Below are 22895 nucleotides of genomic sequence, written 5' to 3' on the forward strand. Positions count from 1 at the left end.
GGTCGCCCCAAGGCTGCGAAGGAATCCTGAGGAAAGCGTGCATTTTGTATTCCTCTGTACTTGTAATTTTTTTCTTTTTTATATGTCTGTGCATGGTGTTCGAAATTAACCGTCTAGCCATGTTTTCCCGGCACCGTTTCTACCCTGGAACTGAGTCCACGTACATCGCAAATGAGAACGGGTGGGTCTGTAATGTACAGTAGAAAAATAACTGCTTTCTCGAGGTCCAGGTTGAGGCCTGCATGTTAAAGATCTCCTTCCTCCCATCCTGAATCTCATCGTGATGACTGAGGATCAACAACCTGATCAGCACCCGAAGCTGGGCTCTGGAATAAGCACGTTACCATCCCTAGTTCCTGGACTGCAAGGGACTGAGGCCAGTGCGTTGCAGCTCAAAATAAAGAATTCCATCTGGTAAGGAGGACCATTAGCTAGCATTTTGCTACTTTGCTTACTAGCTAGTTCGCCTACGTTAGTAGAGCCAGCTCCATATGTTTTGCCATTATAGTGTTGCTACCTCTAGCTAGCTAGCCAGATATTTAATTAGCCAGCTCATTACTAACTAGCAGCTTATGTGTGTAATTTAGCCTCCCCCGCCCCCATTTCATCAACGTAAACATGTCAACATTTGTGTTTGGCGTTGACAATATTACATTTTTGACACTTTTTCGTACATTTCCTGGTACCAAGATCTAATATCGTTTACTATAAATTATTTTTTATATAAATTGTACCCACATTTTTGTTATGAAATAGCGCGTGCTCACATATTCATGACGACAGCAGCAAGTTATCGCTGCCTTTTCGTGGTATTCGACAGGTCCTGACTAAAAGGGTCAAAATGGGTGATTTATTAACAACCCGGGTGCTGCAAGAAACCTCGCCGTTGGTAACTAACATTAGCTAGCTGGACCAATTGAGGTATGTATGGGCTGGACCTGTGCATTGTGCATGGTTTCCGTATCCTCATTAGTGCACGCACTAGCCAATTTGCGTAATTTCGGGAAAACAGAATAATATGTAGCTAGTACGCTTGCCCGCGTTACAACTAAGTTAGCTAACGGGAGTTAGCCAGTGTTGCACGCCTGCGCTAACTGGGTTGAAAACCACTACCACCGTCATTGTTTTTGTTGCATGTCTCGACATGTATTTCAAATCCATGGAGGTATAAATGGCTATGGTAATAATAGCACAGCCTTCCCTGCACCGTAGCATATATTGATACATAATCAATGACCTGCATGTTGTATCAGTACAAACCTGCAAAATATTATTCGGCTACATTCAACAATCTGTTCACAGATCTGTAGGTAAAGATTGTTGCACTCATACATCAGTCAGCTTCCAGAATTAAATGCTCCATTTGCACTGATATGCACATTTCACCTGTTGTTGCCATAACCTTTTTTTTTCATATAGAAACTGCCTACATTAATTATGAAGTATCATAAGGAACCATAATATGCTAATAGATGTGTTTTTTTTGTTGTTGCGTTTGAACAGTTGTTGACTGATGTTTCAGATATTCAGACTTAAATGTTCATGGTCTTAACTTTATACCACCGCATTATGTGGTGCACAATCATTCATCATTCAGAACGACCTGTTATTTGTGATTTGTCTTGGTTGCAATATTGTGTGAATAGTTTATTAGATTATATATAGTGAAATGGCAGGAACTGAAACACACGGACGGTTTGTCTGTGGAATTACAACATTGGGGAAAGTCATGACTGGCACTTTTATAAACTTTTCTAATATAATGAACATCAGATAAAAAATATAAAACCACTTAGGTAACATGTAACCTTAGCCAAGTCATAAATTGCAAAATGCCACCACCTAGGCTTATATTAATCATATCGGAAAATACGCGACAGTATATTTGTTGATTCTCTGCACAGTAATCTGCTGTAAGGCTGGTGTCCCCTAGTGCTACCCCCAAACCAGTGTGAAGGAATTCGGCTCTGGATGACATGGATCCATACGTGGGATATCACTTCCCTACTTTGAAGGGTATCATTTCCATCATCAATACATTGACTTGATGTGTTATGGTCAACATCGGAAATTCTTATGGAATACATTTTTTCAACTATTTTCCATCCTAATATTAGGAATAAGCAAAGGCTTTGATTTCTGGTCAAACAAAGGGGTCCCCTCTGTTTCCATTTACTGTAACCAGCGTCCTCAACTGACTCACTGAGCACCGACCGACACCAGACGTGCATGGACTTTGAAAAGTAGTTTCACAAGTTTAGACGGCACATTACAGTACAGGAAAGAAAAGTAGAGTATATATCAGCACAGTACAATACAGCACTGTACAGTAGAGTAAAGCACACTAGAGTACAGTATAATGTACTGAACTCTACTCTGCTGTACTTTACTCTGCTCTACTATGATGTCCAAACTTGAGAAACAGACTTCTATGATTGGTTCAGATTTGGTCAGGTCCGTACCAACCAAATGTGGTCGTGTTTGGGGGGGGGGGGGAGCACATTAGAATAATAGCCAATGTGTAGAATAATACCCAAACATGCAAAGGAGGATATTGCATTTTTCTACGTTTGTGTACCTATTCAGGATACATCACATATCCATAATTATTAGGGATTTGCATCTTTCCCTTTCAAGACGAGTCGATACGTATCTAGATACTTTTGTGTATATATAGTGTATGTGGACACCCCCTTCAAATTAGTGGATTCGGCTATTTCAGCCACACTCGTTGCTGACAGTTCGAGCACACAGCCATGCAATCTCCATAGACAAACATTAGCAGTAGAATGGCCTTACTGAAGAGCTCAGTGACTTTCAACGTGGCACCGTCATAGGATTCCACCTTTCCAACAAGTCAGTTCTTCAAATTTCTGCCCTGCTAAAGCTTCCCCGGTCAACTGTAAGTGCTGTTATTGTGAAGTGGAAACATCTAGGAGCAACAATGGCTCAGCCGCGAAGTGGTAGGCCACACAAGCTCACAGAACGGGTTCGGGCTAGGCCGCTTAGTTCCAGTGAAGGGAAATCTTAACACTACTGCATACAATGACATTCTAGACGATTCTGTGCATCCAAATTTGTGGCAACAGTTTAGGGAAGGCCCTTTCCTGTTTCAGCATGACAATGCCCCTATGCACAAGGCGAGGTCCATACAGAAATGGTTTGTCGAGATCGGTGTGGAAGAACTTGACTGGCCTGCACAGAGCCCTGACCTTAACCCCATCGAACACCTTTGGGATCAATTGGAACGGCGACTGCGAGCTAGTTCTAATTGCCTAACATCAGTGCCTGACCTCACTAATGCTCTTGTGGCTGAATAGAAGCAAGTCCCCGCAGCAATGTTCCAACATCTAGTGGAAAGCCTTTCCAGAAGAGTGGAGGCTGTTATAGCAGCAAAGGGGGGACCAACTCCATATTCATTCCCATGATTTTGGAACTTTTGGTCATGTGGTGTACATGGTCACAAAGCATAATACCCATAAAAACACATGGTTCCAATGGTTTTTCCACCATTCATTTTTCACATTGTGAATAAGCTTACCTTGGCATGACGTTTTGATAGCCATGCAATTCTCTCTCAGACAAGGTGAGTTTTATTAATATATTCACCTCAATTGATATGCTAATTATTGATAAAAGTTACCTTGTACGAGAGAGATTTGTGCGGTTATCAAAACGTAAAGCAAGGGTAAGCCTACACGAAACACAGACCTTGTATGAATAATGAATGGTGAAAAAACGATTGGAACCATTTCCAGGTTTTATGACTCTATATTGGCCTTCCACATCAGCGGCGGAAGGTGGCCGAGCTACAGCGGTGTTTGTCAGACCATGAGACATCCCGAAAAATCATTATTCTGATGAAAGGGGAGACTCATGAACCCTATGGTGTTCTCCGTTTTGTCTCTACGACCCCCACAAGTGTCACGGGACTTGTCTGAAGTAACCCATACAAATGAATGGCAGTATGGAGGTAGTTTTGTGCCAACAAAAATAAGATGTTAAGTATGTTTCCAATTTTTTTTAATAGGACAAACACTTCAAAACCTTATTCCTTATGATTTATTTTTGGACTGTCGTTTTTGCCGTTTATGAATTTGTTATTCAATGCATTTCTATGGGCTATAGTAGTAAAGGCCAAATTCAATATTTTATTAAATCATATTAAAATAAATGTGATACCTAAAGGGGTCCTAAAATTCAAACTCAATTAGATAACAGGTTAGACTTTGAGGTTAACTTTCATTCTGAAACAACTTCATATTTCCGAGTTATTCATATATTAGTTTAGAAAAACTTGAAATTGGCATGGAAGCTAGATAGCTAGCTAGCAAAGCTACCAGCTAGCTACTGTAGCTACTTATCAAAGGTAGATAGCTAACTGGTTAATTTAACAAAGACATTTACAAAGTATTTCTTAATGTTTCTGTAGCTGGCAAATTTATTTGATCATGCTTTGTGATACACGCTGTTTAATCCAAACATATCACCCACTCCCCTACAGTAGAACCTAATAAACAGCATCAGGCGGAAACAATACAATTGGCGACACTTTTTGTCCTACCAGATCTGCGAAGAGAAGGTTCTAGCTAGTGTATCCCTCTTTCTTTTGACTCTTGTTGGATGTAGTTGTCCTGTTTATCAGGTCCCAGGCTCCCATGGCTCTTATGATTATTTATTTACAAGTTAATTACAATTTGCTTTTTGCTGTACTTGATAGAGCAGACCTAGTCTCACGTGCAGAAGTAAGCCTTCTGGCGCGAGAGATTCATAGGGAGGAGGAGACTAGAGCATACTCAGAACGTCTGACTGAACGGACGCACATTTGAGCGCCCCAGTACGGTCCATTTACTTTGTGCTGTTATAATTTATGCTTTGAAATCCTGCGATTTCATTGGAGCAGTTCTCCCTCTTAGCAAATAGCTGGCAAAACAATCGAAGCAATGTTCGCTTGACCTTGAACGCAGAGCTGGCAGTCACTGAGGGGCAGAGTAGTAAGTAACTGAACAGCTTGTTTTGAACAATATATTTTTGAAACCGGAACATGTACACATTTACCCCAGTTTTATGAGCATTTAAAACATAATCCATATTTGTTTTTATAGGTGTTGAGCCACTTCACTTACTGTAGTTCAATAACCAAAGTAGATTTTTTTTTTTTTTTTTTCAAACTCAAGGTGTCATATCATAGTTGAGACCCCATTCTTTCTGCTGACATCTTTTGAATCGTAATTCAGAAGAGATATTTCAGAGTTTTTGGAAAACTGAGGGAGATTTTACTGTCATTCTGTTACAAAACTTTACATCTGTTCTTCAAGTAAATGTGTTTTTGTAACATTGTCAGTGGAAATTGTTGAACGTAGTCCTTGTGCATCGAGTTGTATGGTTTGTTTAACTTTGCATTCAAAATTGGAGTCTCTTCATTCTGTTACCATGGAATTGCCCTGATGTTACCTATAGCATAGAGTCCTGAATGGTGCACATTACACTTGACTGGGTGAGTGCAGCTAAATGTTAGTATAGCCTGAGTGATAGACGATACCTATGATCTACATTTGGAGAGCTGGCACACAAGCAAATGCTGCCTCCCATGGAAAATATCTGTCCTTGGCTTGGTTCTGGTGGTGCTGGACTGCCCTTTGGAAAGTTACGATGAGAGCTTTGCATGTCTCTCGAGTCCGTGGGAGACTGAGGATTGATTAGGCAGTTCTTTCACTGAACAAAAATATAAACGCAACAATATAAATGTAAAGTGTTGGTCCAATGTTTCATGAGCTGAAATAAAAGATCACAGAAATGTTCCATAATCACAAAAAAACAGTTTCTCTGAAATGTTGTGCACAAATTTGTTTATATCCCAGTTAGAGCATTTCTCCTTTGCCAAGATAATTCATCCACCTGACAGGTGTGGCATATCAAGAAGCTGATTAAACAGCATGATCATTACACAGGTGCACCTCGTGCTGGGTACAATAATAGGCAACTCTAAAATGTGCAGTTTTGTCACACAACTCAATGCCACAATGTCTCAAGTTTTGAGGGAGCGTGCAATTGGCATGGTAACTTCAGGAATGTCCACCAGAGCATTTGCCAGAGAATTGAATGATCATTTCTCTACCATAAGCAGCCTCCAACTTCGCTTTAGTGTTGCCATACACCGCAGACCACGTGTATTGCATTGTGTGGGCGAGCGGTTTGCTGATGTCAACGTTGTAAACAGAGTGCCCCATGGTGGGGTTATGGTATGGGCAGGCATAAGCTACGGACAACGAACACAATTGCATTTTATTGATGGCAATTTGAATGCACAGAGATACCGTGACGAGCTCCTGAGGCCCATTGTGAGGCTCATCTTTGACCAACCGATGCATATCTGTATTCCCAGTCATGTGAAATCCATAGATTAGGGCCTAATAAATGTATTTCAGTTGACTGATTTCCTTATATGAACTGTAATTCAGTAAAATCCTTGAAATTGTTGCATGTTGCGTTTCTATTGTTATTCAGTATATTTACCTCAATTACAGATTGTCACATCTTTAGGCTTTGCCGTTGTTTTGCTCACACATATAGGCTAGAGATGCTTGCTTTTCCATGACTCTTGTCTCCTTTTAGGCCAGAAATACAAAATCTTAGGAGAAAGAGAGTGAGATTTTAATATTTTGTCATTTCAAGACTCTTGTCAATTTTTCCCTGTGAACCAGCAGATGGGGTTATCTGAGTAAAATACAGTACATCGGATTAAAATTTAGGCAAGTCTGTAATACATTAGATTAGTTAAATCTGTCCTTTAATTGACCTTTTACTGATTCACATTCAGTGTGTCTGTTATGCTGTGTGATTGAGTGTTCTGATAGTACGTTTGAGCATGACATGTTTACAATTTTGGTATTACATTAGCTCACTACATTGGAATAGCCAATAGTCTTGTCGCATGATTTATGCAAACACATTGTGGCATTAAAAATGTACCATCTTGCATCTGTTAATGGAATGAAAATGGAGCTGAATGTAGCGTTTGAATTGATTCCACCGTTGTCTTCTCTTTCTCTGTCTGTAAGGACTGGGGAGGCAGTGTTTATCAGAATAGGAGGGGAAACAGGATAGAATAGGAAGGAGGGGATGAAATCCCAACACAATGAGGATGTTCGTCTTCAAAGAGAATTGAAAATGAGCTTCACCACCGGCAAACATGAGGCGGTTTTCAGGAGTGCAGAATTCAATAGAAATGTTCACCACTACTGTCGTGGTTAGAATTTCTTTGTAGTCTTGGAGGTCATTAATTGCGTTTGGTGCTGTTTCTATATCTTGAGTGACATTTCCTGTCAATTTTTGTAGGGAATGCCATCGTAACAAAATGCCTGTAGATCTTTTTCAATTTTTACACTGGTCAGCATTTTATCAGATTTGTTTTTGCCAGATTACTGAATGACTGTCTTTGCATGGGTCACAAACAATCCCCTGCATTTTGGTCAGCCCTTAATTTCAATTAAACTAACAAATAAAGGAGGAAATTGAGCTATGTGAGAAGGACCCCTTAATGGATTCACTCCCTCCAAGCATGATCAGATACTGTATGTTTCTTTTCCCTCTCTCGTTCTCACCTTCCTCTCTCAAGGAACTTTTGGAATTCAGTTTAGAATTGTTTTGTGCTTGGAGCGAATCTGATACAATCCTGCGAAGCAACAGAACAAGCATTGTGGCTTGATTTGAATATTAGATAGGCCTGTAAATTCAAAGGGAACAGAAGAACATTAACTAATGTCAGGAATGTCAACTGAAAATGTGTTAAGGATCATTTTCGTTTCTGGCTCTGTGCTTGATGGACATTTTATTAGTTTAAGTGCATTCACATTGAGGGGAGGTAGGCCTACTATAGAGAAAAGGAGGAAATACAGGAGGGAAACTAGTTTTTATTCGTTTTATGTGTGTACACCTTTTCCTGTTGTTGAACATGTTGTTACATTTTTTATGCAATCTTGCTAGGGCTGTCCCCGACTAAAACAATTCTTCGTCGACCGAGAGTCGTCTGTTCTTTTGACCAATCGATCTTTTGACCTGTCATTTCTAACTGAACAGTTATTTTACTGAAATCTCTAATTTGTTTAGGAAAAACATTCCCTATTCCCTTAACCCTTGCTCTCTTTACGTGACACATGTATGCATTGCATGCACGTGACCAATAGGGCCTGACCTATAGCATATCATAATCGCATCAATAAATTGGTTATAACAAACTCTGATCACGTAACACGTGAAAGAAAAATGGATGCAGAGGACGTGACAAACTCGAAACGGGGGAATGTTTGTTTACTGGTTGCTCAGGAGGTAAAGGGGAAGTCAGATGTGTGGAATACATTTGACTAGTTGTGGAAAATACTGGAGATCAAGAAAAATAAAGTAAGGAGAAAGCACTGCGTGTGCCAAACAGGGGTTGTTAGATTACAATCTAATTTTTTTGACCATTTGGAACAATGTAAACAACACTAAATACATTCTAAGTGTACCAGAGAGTATGTTGTAATGTATATATTATTTTTTTTGTAAAGCCTTTATTACAGCAAAAAAAAACAGTCGCATGCATTCGTGAATGCAATTGCTGAAATGGAACGGTTTATTTATTGTTTGCAGCTAAGGGTCGCTTTGTTATTTTATTTTTAAACTAAAATGCTTGTTTGCATTTCAAATTATGAATGACTCGTGTGATGACATGAACGAATGAATGATTGGTTGATACAGTAGCTTATATAAGTACCGTATTGGTCCGAATATAAGACGACCCTGATTATAAGACGACCCCCCGTTTTTCAACAAACATTTAGAAAAACAGATTTGCAGACTAGATTTGCCGAACAAAGAACTTCATTTTATTTTAAAATAACAATATTAAAAACACAGTGAATTAAACACAAAGGCAAACTATGTACAGTATGATTCAAAATTAATATCAAGCAATAATAAAGCAACATTTTTAAATAACAGAGAAAATACAGGCCACACATTTAACTAAACTTAACAAAAATTCGCCAAACTTCTCCTCCGATGTCTCTCTATCCCTCACACACGTCCTCTGCCCCGCTGTGTTCGCTCTCGCTGTCATCGCTCCCCAGCTGCTCCGCTTCCACCGGCTCCTCCCAAAGCACGTCGTCCTCGCTGCCGTCCAATGCATTTGAGATGCAACATTTTTTAAAGCCATCGATGATGCTCTGTGAGGGAATAGCATCCCATGCATGCAGGATCCATTCACACAGTAGACGGACTGACGGCTTCTGTATTTTCCCGGTCGGTGTGAGTGCGTGGTTGCCAGACAGGAGCCACTCTGTGTATTTTTTTCGCAGGTTATCCTTGAAAGGCTTGTTCACAACTACGTCCAACACCTGTAGCTGGCTTGTCATTCCCCCTGGTATGATCACAAGATCCCCGTTCATTGCTCGCACCTGACTTTTCACGGGCTCAGTCAGATGTCCGCGGAACGCATCCAGAACGAGCATGTTCCTCCTCTTCCTCAGTCCCCCGTAGCGTGCGCCCCACACAACCTTTAGCCAGTCCACTACAAGCCCCGACTCCATCCAGCCCTTCTCCTGGGCGCGCACAATAATGCCAGCTGGCATTGGGTCCTTTGGCACAGTCTTACGCTTAAGAATGACATACGGGGGGAGTTTGCTGCCACCAGCGAGACATGTCAACATGACAGTGACGCGGCTCTTCTCGTTGCCCGTTGATTTCACCAACACAGACTTTTCTCCCTTTCTATTGACAGTCACCGATGTTGGCATGTCGAAATAAACGGGTGTCTGATCAGCATTGCCGATCTGATCCAGCGGGTAGGAGTGCTTCTTCCTCAGGTTGATAACAAAGCGCTGAAACGAAAGCAGCTTCTCTCCGAAGTCTGACGGCAGGCGTTGGGCCAAACTCGTTCTCCGTCTAAGTGACAGTCCATTACGCCGCATCATCCTACGACACCAGCCGAGGCTGGCTTTAAATCCAGTGATGTTGAGCTCTCTGGCGATTTCCAGGGCCTTAACCTGGATGACAGCTCTGGTAATGGGCATTCCCTCACTTCTTTTTTCCCTGACATATTCAAAAACCCTCCGGTCAACCTCAATGAAATGACCACTTTGAGGACCACGGAAGGATTTTCGCTGACTGTTAGCATCTTTTAGACGTTGTTTTTCTGCTCGCCATCTTCTTACATTACACTCAGTGACCCCGAATGTCTTGGCAGCTTGGCAGTTGTTAGATGACTCTGCCTTATTGACAACCATTACGGTATTTTGAAATTGGCATCATAGCTCCTCCGCTGTTGTTTATTGACCTGGCCCACTTTTGAGCCACTTGTCTCTAAATGGTCAGCCTGTCTTTCCATCTTTAAACACCGGTAACGGGCTGGTTGTTAAGGACGCCTCTTCCCTCCGTCCGGAACGAATTTTTGGCGCCATCTGTGCCCGCGAATGTGTATTGACATTTAAAGGGAGCGCCGAAGAAGAGAAACTGCGCTCTGAATACTAGACCCCGAATATAAGACGACCCGACTTTTTTGGACCTATTTCGAGGGGAAAAAAGGCCGTCTTATATTCGGACCAATACGGTATTGAAATATAGGCATAAGGAAGTTACGGTATTAAGACTAAACAGGAGGCTCTCTTAGACCTACAGCTCGATCGATGATGGTTATACAAGGCTGCTATACTAAGCCTTCTAATGATAATGACATGACTTATTATAATGATGATCATAATAGGGATAATAACAATAAGAACATCAAGAAAAAGGAGGGTTATTATCATTTTTCAGACAATTTGGAACAGTGTAAACAACACAAAATAAATTATAAGTAAAATAGAGAGGCTGTTCTAACGAGAGAGAAACAAAGTGTAAAGCCTTTATAACAGCACAGCAAAGATTAAAAACAGCTGAATTTGTGGATCTGTTTATCCGGCATGTTGTGGTTGCGTGAGGCTTGGTGCTCACGGAATCCGTAGGCTATTAAACAAACACTCAAACATGCAACAGAAGCAGGATCTGTCTTATTTTTGTAGATATACAGTGCCTTTGGAAAGTATTCATACCCCTTCTTTCACATTTTGTTATGTTACAGCTTTATTCTAAAATTGAGTCTGGCCACTCTACCATAAAGGCCTGATTGGTGGAGTGCTCCAGAGATGGTTGTCCTTCTGGAAGGTTCTCCCATCTCCACAGAGGAACTCTGGAGCTCTGTCAGCGTGACCATCGAGTTCTTGGTCACCTCCCTGACCAAGGCCCTTCTCCCCCGATTGCTCAGTTTGGCCGGGTGGCCAGCTCTAGGAAGAGTCTTGGTGGTTCCAAATTTCTTCCATTTACGAATGATGGAGGCCACTGTGTTCTTGGGGACCTTCAATGCTGCAGACATTTTTTGGTACTCTTCCCCAGGTCTGTGCCTCGACGCAATCCTGTCTCAGACCTCTACGGACAATTCCTTCGACCTCATGACTTGGTTTTTGCTCTGACATGCACTGTCAACTGTGGGACCTTATATAGACAGGTGTGTGCCTTTCCAAATCATGTCCAATCAATTGAATTTACCACAGGTGGACTCCAATCAAGTTGTAGAAACATCTCAAGGATGATCAATGGAAACAGGATGCACCTGAGCTCAATTTCAAGTCTCATAGCGAAGGGTCTGAATACTTATGTAAATAAGGTATTTCTGTTTATTTTTAATACATTTGCAAAAATGTCTAAACCTGTTTTTGTGAGACAGTCTGTGTACTGAAAAAACCTCTGTGTGGGTAAATGGTGGCTTTCAACGTTTGACTGACTCTTGAGTGGAGAGAGGGGATGTCATGTCTTTGGTGTTAGCTCCATTTAACAGTTGACCTACTGTATTTAAACCTCTGTGAAAGGTATGTTAGAACTGATTATAGTCCAATTGTCTACTTATCAACTTTTACCCCCAATTGTCCTATTCAGTTGAAACACTTTGAACTGTAGTGGGCTGTATCTGCTCCACACTCAATGTGGTGGCTGTTCTGATGGTATGTCAGGCTTCAGTTTAAAAGGTTCACCATCCCCACTCTAGCGTAAGAATATGAGATCAGAGAGGTTCAACAGGGTTGGATGTCTGCTCGCCGGGAGAGAAGTCAGCAATGTCTCCCCCCCCCACCCGGTCTCCCCACGTTGATCATTCAGAATAACACAGCTTTGGTGCTCCAGCCCTCCCCAGTGTCATGCTACTGTCTGCGGTCGCTGGTGTTTAGAGGTGAATGTCAGGCAATCCTCTTTCTCCCTGAAGCAGCCATATTGAGGGAGGGTGGCAGACAGTGAGCAGCCAGGGCTGCCCCTTCCTGCCGGCTCTGACTGTTTACGTTCAGGAGGGGCCAGCTGGGGGGGTGGGGAGAGTCTGCTCCGCTGCCTTTGGAAATCAGGGCACTCTTCAGGAAAAAAACATACACAGTCCCTATTAATATAACATTTTAGGTTTAGTGTTTATTATTTCATAAGATGTGGATTATTTGCACATGTCAGGTCATATTACCAGTTATCTTTTTCGAATGTTGTTGATTTGTGTTTTGACTTTAGGCTCTTATCTCTCAACGTTTAAGAATGATTTATTGAAAGGCTGAAATAAGACCTGTTGTGTGGTAGATATAGGCACATTAGTTGATGTTCTTTCAAGGGTTTCTGAACCAATATGCAGCAGTTAGCTGCTTAGTGCAGAAAGGTTTTTGTGAGAGACAAAATCCAGCAAATGTATACAATCAATCATGTAACTCTCAAGCTGTGGCGGTTGGTGCATTACACTAAATACAGTAAAAGAATTAGAACAGACATGTTCAAGTTTACCTCAGTGACCTGGTGCAGCTTGGATATAGATGAATGTGGCCAACATAGGCAGGGTGAGTGGGTTCATCACTCCGAGCTGAACTCCACTACTGCCAGCCCAGGGTTCAACAGGATGTGTTTAGAAACCAGACTTCCTCAGTCTTAACGTACGTACAGCCCTGCATGGCAATGGGTCCATGTTTCACATGAAAATCACCAAACTCAACATTTAGGGACAGGGAGAGATACAAACTCATAGACTCCACTCTGACCCACAGGAATGTTTTTATTTCATTTTTTTATCAAAATGTCAGAGGAATCTGTGCCATTTTTATACTGCAGGTTGATTTACCCCTAAACCCCCTTTGTAATGCCAGTCATCAATATTATTGTGTACCCTGCCCAGTGAGGTTATAGTCCTGACTAAGTGATTATAGGCAGAGCTTGTTAAGTAATGCTGTGTGGCCAGAACGGGGGTATAATTGCTGCAGAACATTTAAAAACTGGAGTGATGTGCAGTAAGGATCCGGCAGGGAGAATCTAAATCCTGTCTTTCCCTTTCGCAATCCCCTCCCAGCTCTCCACAGCAACAATGGCTTAACGAGGCGCTCTCTCTGTACCTGCCTGGCCTTACCTAGAAACAGCTTAATGAGAGGAACCTGGCAGACCTGCTTATTATCAACACTGAGAAATCCTGGCCTCACCTAGTAACAGTCCATTAAAGCTTACTTTCTCCGTCACAGCTAATAACAGTCTCCTGATTCTGACCTGCCCTGAGTAACCTAGTAACAGCCCCTCAGTCTGACCTGGCCCCATATCACACAGCAGCAACCTGACATTTGAACCTGACCTAACCTTTTACTTAATAACAAATGAGTAAGTCCTAGGTTCTGCCCCTTCATTGTAATAGATAATCAAATAGGAGCTGCCTGCCTCATTATGACCAGTTCTTGTATTGATTCTTAGTAGTGTGAGAGGCCATTGCATGATAGCCAAGTGGCGCAGTGGTCTAAGGCACTGCATCGCAGTGCTAGCTGTGCCACTAGAGATCCTGGTTCGAATCCAGGCTCTGTCGTAGCCGGCCGCGACCGGGAGACCCATGGGGCGGCACACAATTGGCCCAGCGTCGTCCAGGGTAGCGGAGGGAATGGTTGGTAGAGCATGGCGTTTGCAACGCCAGGGTTGTGGGTTCGATTCCAGTATGGAGAAAAAAATAGGTAATGTAAGTCACTCTGGATAAGAGCGTCTGCTAAATGACTAAAAATGTAAATGTTATCAAAGTAAACTGACTTGAAAGCGAGCTGTGCCACAGAGAGGGATTTACCATGTGGTTCAATTGGAGAAGTGTCATGGACCACTCACCTCTTGAGCTGCAGAATGTGGATGCGCACACACACTGAGAGTGAGAGAAAGTGTTTACAATTCTGCATCTCTCAATTAACCTTTTGAGTTGTGTTGTGGTTCACACCAATATCCAGGACTGGCCTCACGTGACGTTTCTGAAGGCTATGGAGAGGAAATTGGGTCAATTCAGGCTATGGGAGTAGATGTGTGTTGTTTTTGTGTGGGCGGACTCAGCAAGGGGCCACAAGAGTCTCTGACTGTGAAAGCATTAGCGACCTCTCCACTCACTTCACTGTGAGGAACTGTAGCAGGCTGTCTGTGAACGATTGTAACCAACAGTCAGTGAGTCCGTTTTCTCTATTTGATTTTAACTGGCTGTCTGAGAGAGCGTGTGTGTGGCTTATAGGTCCTTTTACTCATATGCTGTGGGATGAATTAATGATAGGTTGACTTTCCTTTCTGTGTTTCTAGCAGTATGACATTGCCGTGAGGTCAAGTCAGATCTTACAGTACCTTTTTATATGGATTAGGCCTAGATACCGGTTTGTACTGGATTGAAGTCCCCTCAATGACTGTCAAGGACTTTCTGAGGGAGGAATTATTAATAGGCATTGAGTGCTATAGGACATTTATGTAGTGTCTGTCTCCATTTTTACATATGACAACGTGTTCCTGGGATATATTGGTTATGACCAGGGAGAAGCGGGTGGGAGGGTTGTCTCATGCGTTACGTTCCACAGATGTATTAATACATCCGGTTTATGCATGGTGCTCACGTTACACTTGCGTCATACTAATTTGTCTTATGTTTCCCTTCTTTTTCAGCAAATCTGTACAGTCAAATGTGGACAATATTTTGGTGAGTCTTCCTTGTCATAAAGCCTTTAACCACAATGCATGCTCTGTTCACAATTGTTATACTTTTCCCCCCAATATTTAAGGTATGTTTTTGACTTGAATAAGGTAAGGTACATTTTAGGTTTCTGAAATGTAATCTCTGTGCTTCTCACCTCCTCGCCAGTGTCGTGAGACTATGTTAAAGGATGCAGCATTGAGATCTACTCTGTCTGTAGTATTTAAACAGGTGGTCCCATGTTTGACTTATTTATACCACACTTGATGTCAGAGCTGAAAGTAGCCCCGTTATGAAACAGTTTGCTGACAGCCATTGCTGACCAAAAAATACTGCTCAGTCCTGTTGAATGATCTCACTGAAACTCCACTAACCCATTTCATCTTACATAATGAGTCCTATAGTTATACTACACAGTATTAGGCTCGTAATGGTCTCCAGAAGATGGGATGAAATGATTTACCTCGTTGTGCTTGGTGTTGTAACGAAAACAGTGGTCATGTCCCTTTGTCGTGTAGGCCGTCATTGTAAATAAGAATTTGTTCTTAACTGACTTGCCTAGTTAAATAAAGGTTAAATAAAGGTTAAATAAACAAATAAACAATTGTCATCACTTGATCTTTTTAGACCTTTGTGTTTTTGCTCATAGGTTCTGGCCTTCAACTGAAATTCAGTCAACCACGGTGTGATTGAACATTAATAATAATAATAATAATATGCCATTTAGCAGACGCTTTTATCCAAAGCGACTTACAGTCTATCATCTAAAACCCAACTTGAGATACTTGAACATAACTCAGTCAAACGTTCACACAAATCTCCTATTGACATCTGCAGCACATGGTTTACCTGAAAGTTCAAGATGTTTACGTGTGTTCATGTGAGGATTTGGCCCTATGTACTGTAATTGACCAAGTATAGAAATATTATGCCCGTCAATAGAGATGGGTGCTATACAACACTGCGGTAAGATCCAGTGCATTGCCATTCCCAGCAGGAGAGGCAGGAGACTGAGCAGAGGTCAAGGCTACACTCTAGTTACTCTGGGAAACCTGCTGTGTTTACTTTATTCAATACTGCAGGCTGGGCTTCAGCTTGTCAGAGGTGTATCTTACCAAGAGGTATGTTGAGGATAGACAGCTAGACCTGTCAAAGCTATCAAATCACCCACCACCACTGCCACATTGTAGCCTACGTTTTGCACTCAGGCTACACATATAAGGAGGTCAACGAGTGTTTGTCCTCATTGACCTGCCTTGTCCCTCTCTCCTCCTCAGTGAAAGGGGACCACAATCCCAGTGGTTAAAGTCTTGTCTCGTGTACTGTTAAGTGCAGAGTACAGAATCCCTGGAGCCCCAAAGTTTCACACAAATCTCCATGTTTGTGGCAGGTGCCAGAGTCAGCAATACACGCATGAGCTCCCGTACTCCAGTCAGCTTTACAGTGCTAAATGTTGCAATCTCACACGCCACCTTGCATCAGCTGCACTCATTAAAGGTTTATGCCTTCAGTTGTATTCCACAAGGGTCTCTGTTCTCTTACGTTGTTCAATTCCGACAGACTTTATTTTATTTTCCTCTTAAGGATTTCTAGAGGACATGGGAAAGCACTAGCGTCTAATATTAACCCCACTCTCTCCCTCTGTTTTAATTTACAGACGTTGAATGTGTCAGCGGTAGTGATAATAAATAAAATAATAATAAATTGGTCATTTAGCAGACGCTCTTATCCAGAGCGACTTACAGGAGCAATTAGGGTTAAGTGCCTTGCTCAAGATAAGTAGAACACACATCAATAATGAAACTTGTGTTGATACTCTGTGGTTGTTTCCTGCCTCAGACTGTGTCTTATGGAGATGGGAGAATGCTCTCTGGGGAGAGATGGCCATTTTAGTCTTTCAGTGGAGTGAGTGGTGTAACCCATCTCTGTGTGTTTGCTGAATCACTAATGCCCACGCTCCACTAGTAATGTCTTAATAATATTACTAGTCTTCCACGATCAGGGTCTGCATGAGGCATCTCTTTCTGGTGTCTGGCCTCATCTCAAACTGCTTCTGTTCAGATGTCCTCAGTTAGCTGCCCTTTGTGTGAATATTCATTCGCAGTAGAGCTTTGGGTTTAGTTGGAAGACTCAGAGACAGGTCAGTGGTTCTTGTGATGTGAGAGAGAGGTCGTCTGCCAGGTGGTTGAGACAGAGTAGATAACGTACAGTAACAAGCCAATGTAACCAGAGGCTTAACCCGTTTCCTCTTAACAGCTTTCAGTTTCTCTGAGACTCATCACAACCAATCAGGTTTTCCCTTCATGTCTAGCTCATTCTCCTAAATGGTATCAGACTCGGTAATAATGTTGTTCTGTTGATGATGTTGGTACCGAGGGGACTGATATACGATTAGGGATGGTGGTGGATGGGTATTTAACATTGGCCGTGTGAAGGTGCAGGGGAGTGTAGACTGTCTGCTGACACTGACTCATTTAGGATTGTCATCCGAGTGTGTACACTTGCCCCTGCCAAGGGTGCTGTTTGCTGTAGTTTGTAGGGTCTTCAGACTCAGGCCAGTCAAAGTGCAAATGGAGTTCAGGGATGTAAGGTCTATAAGTGGCTGAAGTTGAATGACTGCAGAAGTAGGGCTGGGCGATATATGGAACTAATTTGAATGTGTGTTTTAGTGCGATGTTCCAAATGCCTGTATCACAAGAATCGAGATGTATATATTTTTCAGTTTTTATGAGCATTTTGTCTTTTTGGTCTCATCTCCTTCGCTCCTTCTCTGCGTGTGTGCACTGTGCACCTTCCCACTCCCACACAGACACCAAGCCCCTCCTCCTTCTCTGCGTGTGTGCACTGTGCACCTTCCCACTCCCACACAGACACCAAGCCCCTCCTCCTTCTGTGCTGTGTGCACTGTGCACCTTCCCACTCCCACACAGACACCAAGCCCCTCCTCCTTCTGTGCTGTGTGCACTGTGCACCTTCCCACTCCCACACAGACACCAAGCCCCTCCTCCTTCTGTGCTGTGTGCACTGTGCACCTTCCCACTCCCACACAGACACCAAGCCCCTCCTCCTTCTGTGCTCTGTGCACCTTCCCACTCCCACACAGACACCAAGCCCCTCCTCCTTCTGTGCGTGTGTGCACTGTGCACCTTCCCACTCCCACACAGACACCAAGCCCCTCCTCCTTCTGTGCGTGTGTGCACTGTGCACCTTCCCACTCCCACACAGACACCAAGCCCCTCCTCCTTCTGTGCTGTGTGCACTGTGCACCTTCCCACTCCCACACAGACACCAAGCCCCTCCTCCTTCTGTGCTCTGTGCACCTTCCCACTCCCACACAGACACCAAGCCCCTCCTCCTTCTGTGCGTGTGTGCACTGTGCACCTTCCCACTCCCACACAGACACCAAGCCCCTCCTCCTTCTGTGCTGTGTGCACTGTGCACCTTCCCACTCCCACACAGACACCAAGCCCCTCCTCCTTCTGTGCGTGTGTGCACTGTGCACCTTCCCACTCCCACACAGACACCAAGCCCCTCCTCCTTCTGTGCTGTGTGCACCGAAAGATCTCTTCAACCTCTCTGACAACAAGCAGTTTCAACTTGCTATTTGCGTTTGAGGTTTGGTCCAACAGAATTGGTCTTTTCCCCTTCTAACGATGACCTTTTATGTCTCAACTCTCAAAATGTAGAACAGAGCAGACCCTACTAAAACTTTGATACTGAACTAATTACCAGTGGTAATGAAAGTAAACCATGGCCAACAGTGAGGGATCTTGGACACCCAAGCAGTGATGACTACTGGTATCCATGTACAGTAACAGTCAAAAGTTTGGACACACCGACTCATTCAAGGGTTTTTCTTTATCTTTACTATTTTCTACATTGTAGAATAATAGTGAAGACATCAAAACTATGAAATAACACATATGGAATCATGTATTAACCCAAAATGTGTTAAACAAATCAAAATATATTTTGGATTCTTCAAAGTAGCCACCCTTTGCCTTGACAGCTTTGCACACTCTTGGCATTCTCTCAACCAGCTTCACCTGGAATGCTTTTCCAACAGTCTTGAAGGAGTTCCCACATATGCTGAGCACTTGTTGGCTGCTTTTCCTTCACTCTGCAGTCCAACTCATCCCAAACCATCTCAATTGGGTTGAGTTCAGGTGATTGTGGAGGCCAGGTCATCTGATGCAGCACTCCATCACTCTCCTTCTTGGTCAGATAGCCCTTACACAGCCTGGAGGTGTGTTGTGGGTCATTGTCCTGTTGAAAAACAAATGATAGTCCCACTAAGCGCAAACCAGATGGGATGGCATATCGCTGCAGAATTCTGTGGAAGCCATGCTGGTTAAGTGTGCCTTGAATTCTAAATAAATCATTGAGTGTCACCAGCAAAGCACCCCAACACCACCTCCTCCATGCTTCACGGTGGGAACCACACATGCAGAGATCATCCGTTCACCTACTCTGCGTCTCACAAAGACACGGCGGTTGGAACCAAAAATCTCAAATTTGGATTCTTAAGACCAAAGGACAGATTTCCACCAGTCTAATGTTCATTGCTCGTGTTGCTTGGCCCAAGCAAGTCTCCTCTTCTTATTGGTGTCCTTTAGTAGTGGTTTCTTTGCAGAAATTCGACCATAAAGGCCTGATTCACGCAGTCTCCTCTGAAGAGTTGATGTTGAGATGTCTGTTACTTGAACTCTGTGAGGTGCAATCTGAGGTGCAGATAATTGCCTATTTCTGAGACTGGTAACTCTAATGAACTTATCCTCTGCAGCAGAGGTAACTCTGGGTCTTTCTTTCCTGTGGCGGTCCTCATGAGAGCCAGTTTCATCATAGCGCTTGATGGTTTTTGCGACTGCACTTTAAGAAACTTTCAAAGATCTTGAAATGTTCCGTATTGACTGACCTTCATGTCTTAAAGTAATGATGGACTGTTTCTTTGCTTATTTAGCTGTTCTTGCCATAATATGGACTTGGTCTTTTACCACATAGGGCTATCATCTGTATACCGCCCCTACCTTGTCACAACACAACTGATTGGCTCAAACGCATTAAGGAGGAAAAAAATTCCACAAATTAACTTTTAACAAGGCACACCTGTTAATTGAAATGCATTCCAGGTGACTACCTCATGAAGCTGGTTGAGAGAATGCCAAGAGTGTGCAAAGCTGTCATCAAGGCAAAAGGTGGCTACTTTGAAGAATTTCAAATATAAAATATATTTTGATTTGTTTAACACTTTTTTTTTGGTTACTACATGATTCCATCTGTGTTATTTAATAGTTGTGATGTCTTCACTATTATTCTACAATGTAGAAAATAGTAAAAATAAAGAGAAACCCTGGAATGAGTAGGTGTGTCCAAACTTTTGACTGTTACTGTAAATATAGTTGAGAATTTGTGTTGGACTTTGATTATAGTCTGGTTTGTAGAGTATTTGGAAAACATTGACTTGCCTTTACTTCTACTTTGGAAGTGTGCTGTGTGAAGTAGTGGGGCTTGTCTGGCAGCAGCAGGGTGTGATGTCCTGTGCTCCGCAAGTGAAGGACCACTAGGAATCATCGCTCCTTTGTCTGACAGAGGGTGTGTAACGTAGCCCAGCGTGTCTGTTTTCTCTCTTCCACTCCATCAGACTCTCGTTCTAAAAAGGAGAGTCCAGTTGGCTCCACGACGTCTGTCTGTCTGTGAGCCATTTTTATTTACCCCCCCATCGCTAACGCTGCTCAGTGGCTGATAACTTTAGCCATTGGTGCGCTCCCATTCCCCTAGCAACAAAGAGGCGAATAGAAAAGACGGAGGGGCGAATGCGTCTATTCTTATAAACCAATTGAACAGGGGTGGGGAGCAGTGTGTTGGTAGTGTGTGTACGTACGCAGTGTGTGTACGCTGTGGCTATGTTCGGCGGGGGCTGCTGACCACTCCGCTAGCAGAGGCCAGTTCAGGGGAAAGGGTTAACGGCAGGAGATTTCAGTTTAGCTCACAGTCTGCCGGCGCTGCGCACAAACCGATCCCCCAGCCCTGCTGATGGCTGTCTGGCTCTGTGCACTCATGCTGTCAAGACACGCTTGTCAGCATCTCTGTGTGTTGTGTGTGTTTGAGTGTTTGTCCCCTCCCTGCTATGGCACCCAGAGCTTCTCTTTATGATCATGTGTTGGGTGTTTAGCTCTTTTCCATAACGTTGGTGTCAGAGATGCTGCTCTGGAAATGTTTGCTGTCCACTGCAGTCTGCACCACAATGTAAACCACTGGTCTGGTGGTCTGATGTCCCCTAGCATTGGTCTCCTACAGCAGACACCATGAAAACAAAAGCTTGTTTACGTGAGCTTAACTGCCCGCTCTGCTAGCCCCCGGATTAGGTATTCCTCGGATTATTGCTACCTCCGATGACTTCCTCTATGGGGGGTTGGGTGGGTCATTAAAATTCCATGGGACTGTCTGTATCCCTTCTGCTTTTATATGTTGTGGTCTGTCAATCGGTCTTGAAAGTAAATAAACATCATTATTAATTTGTGTTTGTCTCTTTAATTAAATTTTTTGAGATAACAAGTAGGTGCTAGAAAAAACAATCGCACCACATGTTGGTTACTGTTTTAAAACTGTGATTATTGTGTAGTAGACAGAGGTACCATGGCCCCTTCAGATGAGGATGTTGTTTTTGGGTGCTAAAGCTCTACTACGGTGCAGCTCATCAAGAATCCAGAACGTGATGTGTGAGCCCCTCCTCCCTGCAGGGCCCTCCCGCTCTGTGTTGGAGAGTTGTGCCTGGAGCCAAAGTCTCTCGTCTGCCGCCTTCTACTCCAGCAGAATTTAAATCACTCCTGCCCCGCCCTATCATCTTCCCTATTCCCTTTGAAGCAGCTAGTTGGAGAGGGTTGTTTGTCATTTGTAGCTCTGGGCCCAGTCATCCTCCATACACTGAACTGGGTTGGGTTCAACTAGCACCCACCATCCATTGTAGTACTGGGGTAGAGAGAGGGTGAGATATACAGATTGTGCTTTTATTTATTTTTCGTGCCTGTGTATGAGCCAATGTGTTTCACAGCTGAGCTTAGCTGTGTGTGTGTGTGTGTGTGCCAGCACGTTTCAAAGCTTGTCTGTGTGATTGAGGGGGAGGTTTAAGCGAGAAACAGTGAGTAAGAGTGCAAGTGTGATCCAGTGCTTGCTTGTTTGTTTACTGTTGTAAGTTGTACTTATCTGTGGCATGTGTGGCGACTTGTTGTGCTGTTGTTGTGGTGCTAGTGCACTGCCCAGGCGGTGAGTGGATGTGGTCACTGAGCTGTGGAGGTCAGATCAGATCATGGCGTGACACAACCCCAAAGACCCTATGTCATGACATCTGTGAGACCCAGTGCTGCACATGCCAGACCCTCTGCCCCCGCCCCAAAACCCTGCAAACACAAATACCAGATTTAGGCTACCTCATCTCCTCCTCTGTTTTGGTGGGGACTTTTTGGCATGCTGTCCAGTCACTCAGTGAAATAGCTTCCAAATACTGAAACCATTCTCTCAGTTAATGTTTGTTGATGTGTTGTAAAACATTGGGTAGCTGGGCTACACCCCTAAGGCATCTGTGTGACACCCTAATCATCTGCATTCACATGGAAAAGTCTGCCTCCAGCATTATTTGGTTAACCGTAATGAACTGTCTAAAAGCAGTCTGTTTGTTAGGTTAGCAGGTATCAGTGCTTGTTAAAGTCATAACACTGACCCACGGTAGCTGTAACAACCCCCTCTGGATATTGCAGGGCTCCATCACCTCGTATTTATCCTAATGTTCCTTCAAGTTATCTGTTAGGGTGTTTTCACATATAGTCCTCTTTAAAAGAACAGATATCATATGTCTCATGTTGTCTTCTCACACTATTCAAACCCCATAATCTAATTATGA

At 43.1% G+C, this 22895-nt stretch overlaps 1 protein-coding gene across 3 annotated transcripts in view; it reads left to right on the plus strand.

Moving 5' to 3' along the window:
* Positions 1-22895, plus strand: part of LOC311111662 (DNA-binding protein RFX7-like) — a 40208-nt gene continuing 17313 nt past the window's right edge. For all 3 annotated transcript variants that reach the window (XM_084154447.1, XM_084154448.1, XM_084154449.1), the window contains exons 1-2: positions 1-414; positions 14971-15004. In XM_084154447.1, the coding sequence (XP_084010573.1) occupies positions 284-414; positions 14971-15004 (165 nt within the window). In that variant the 5' untranslated portion in view covers positions 1-283. The remainder of the gene's footprint in view (positions 415-14970; positions 15005-22895) is intronic.

Source organism: Coregonus lavaretus, assembly GCF_964263955.1.
Source record: "Coregonus lavaretus genome assembly, chromosome: 37".
Taxonomy (NCBI): domain Eukaryota; kingdom Metazoa; phylum Chordata; class Actinopteri; order Salmoniformes; family Salmonidae; genus Coregonus; species Coregonus lavaretus.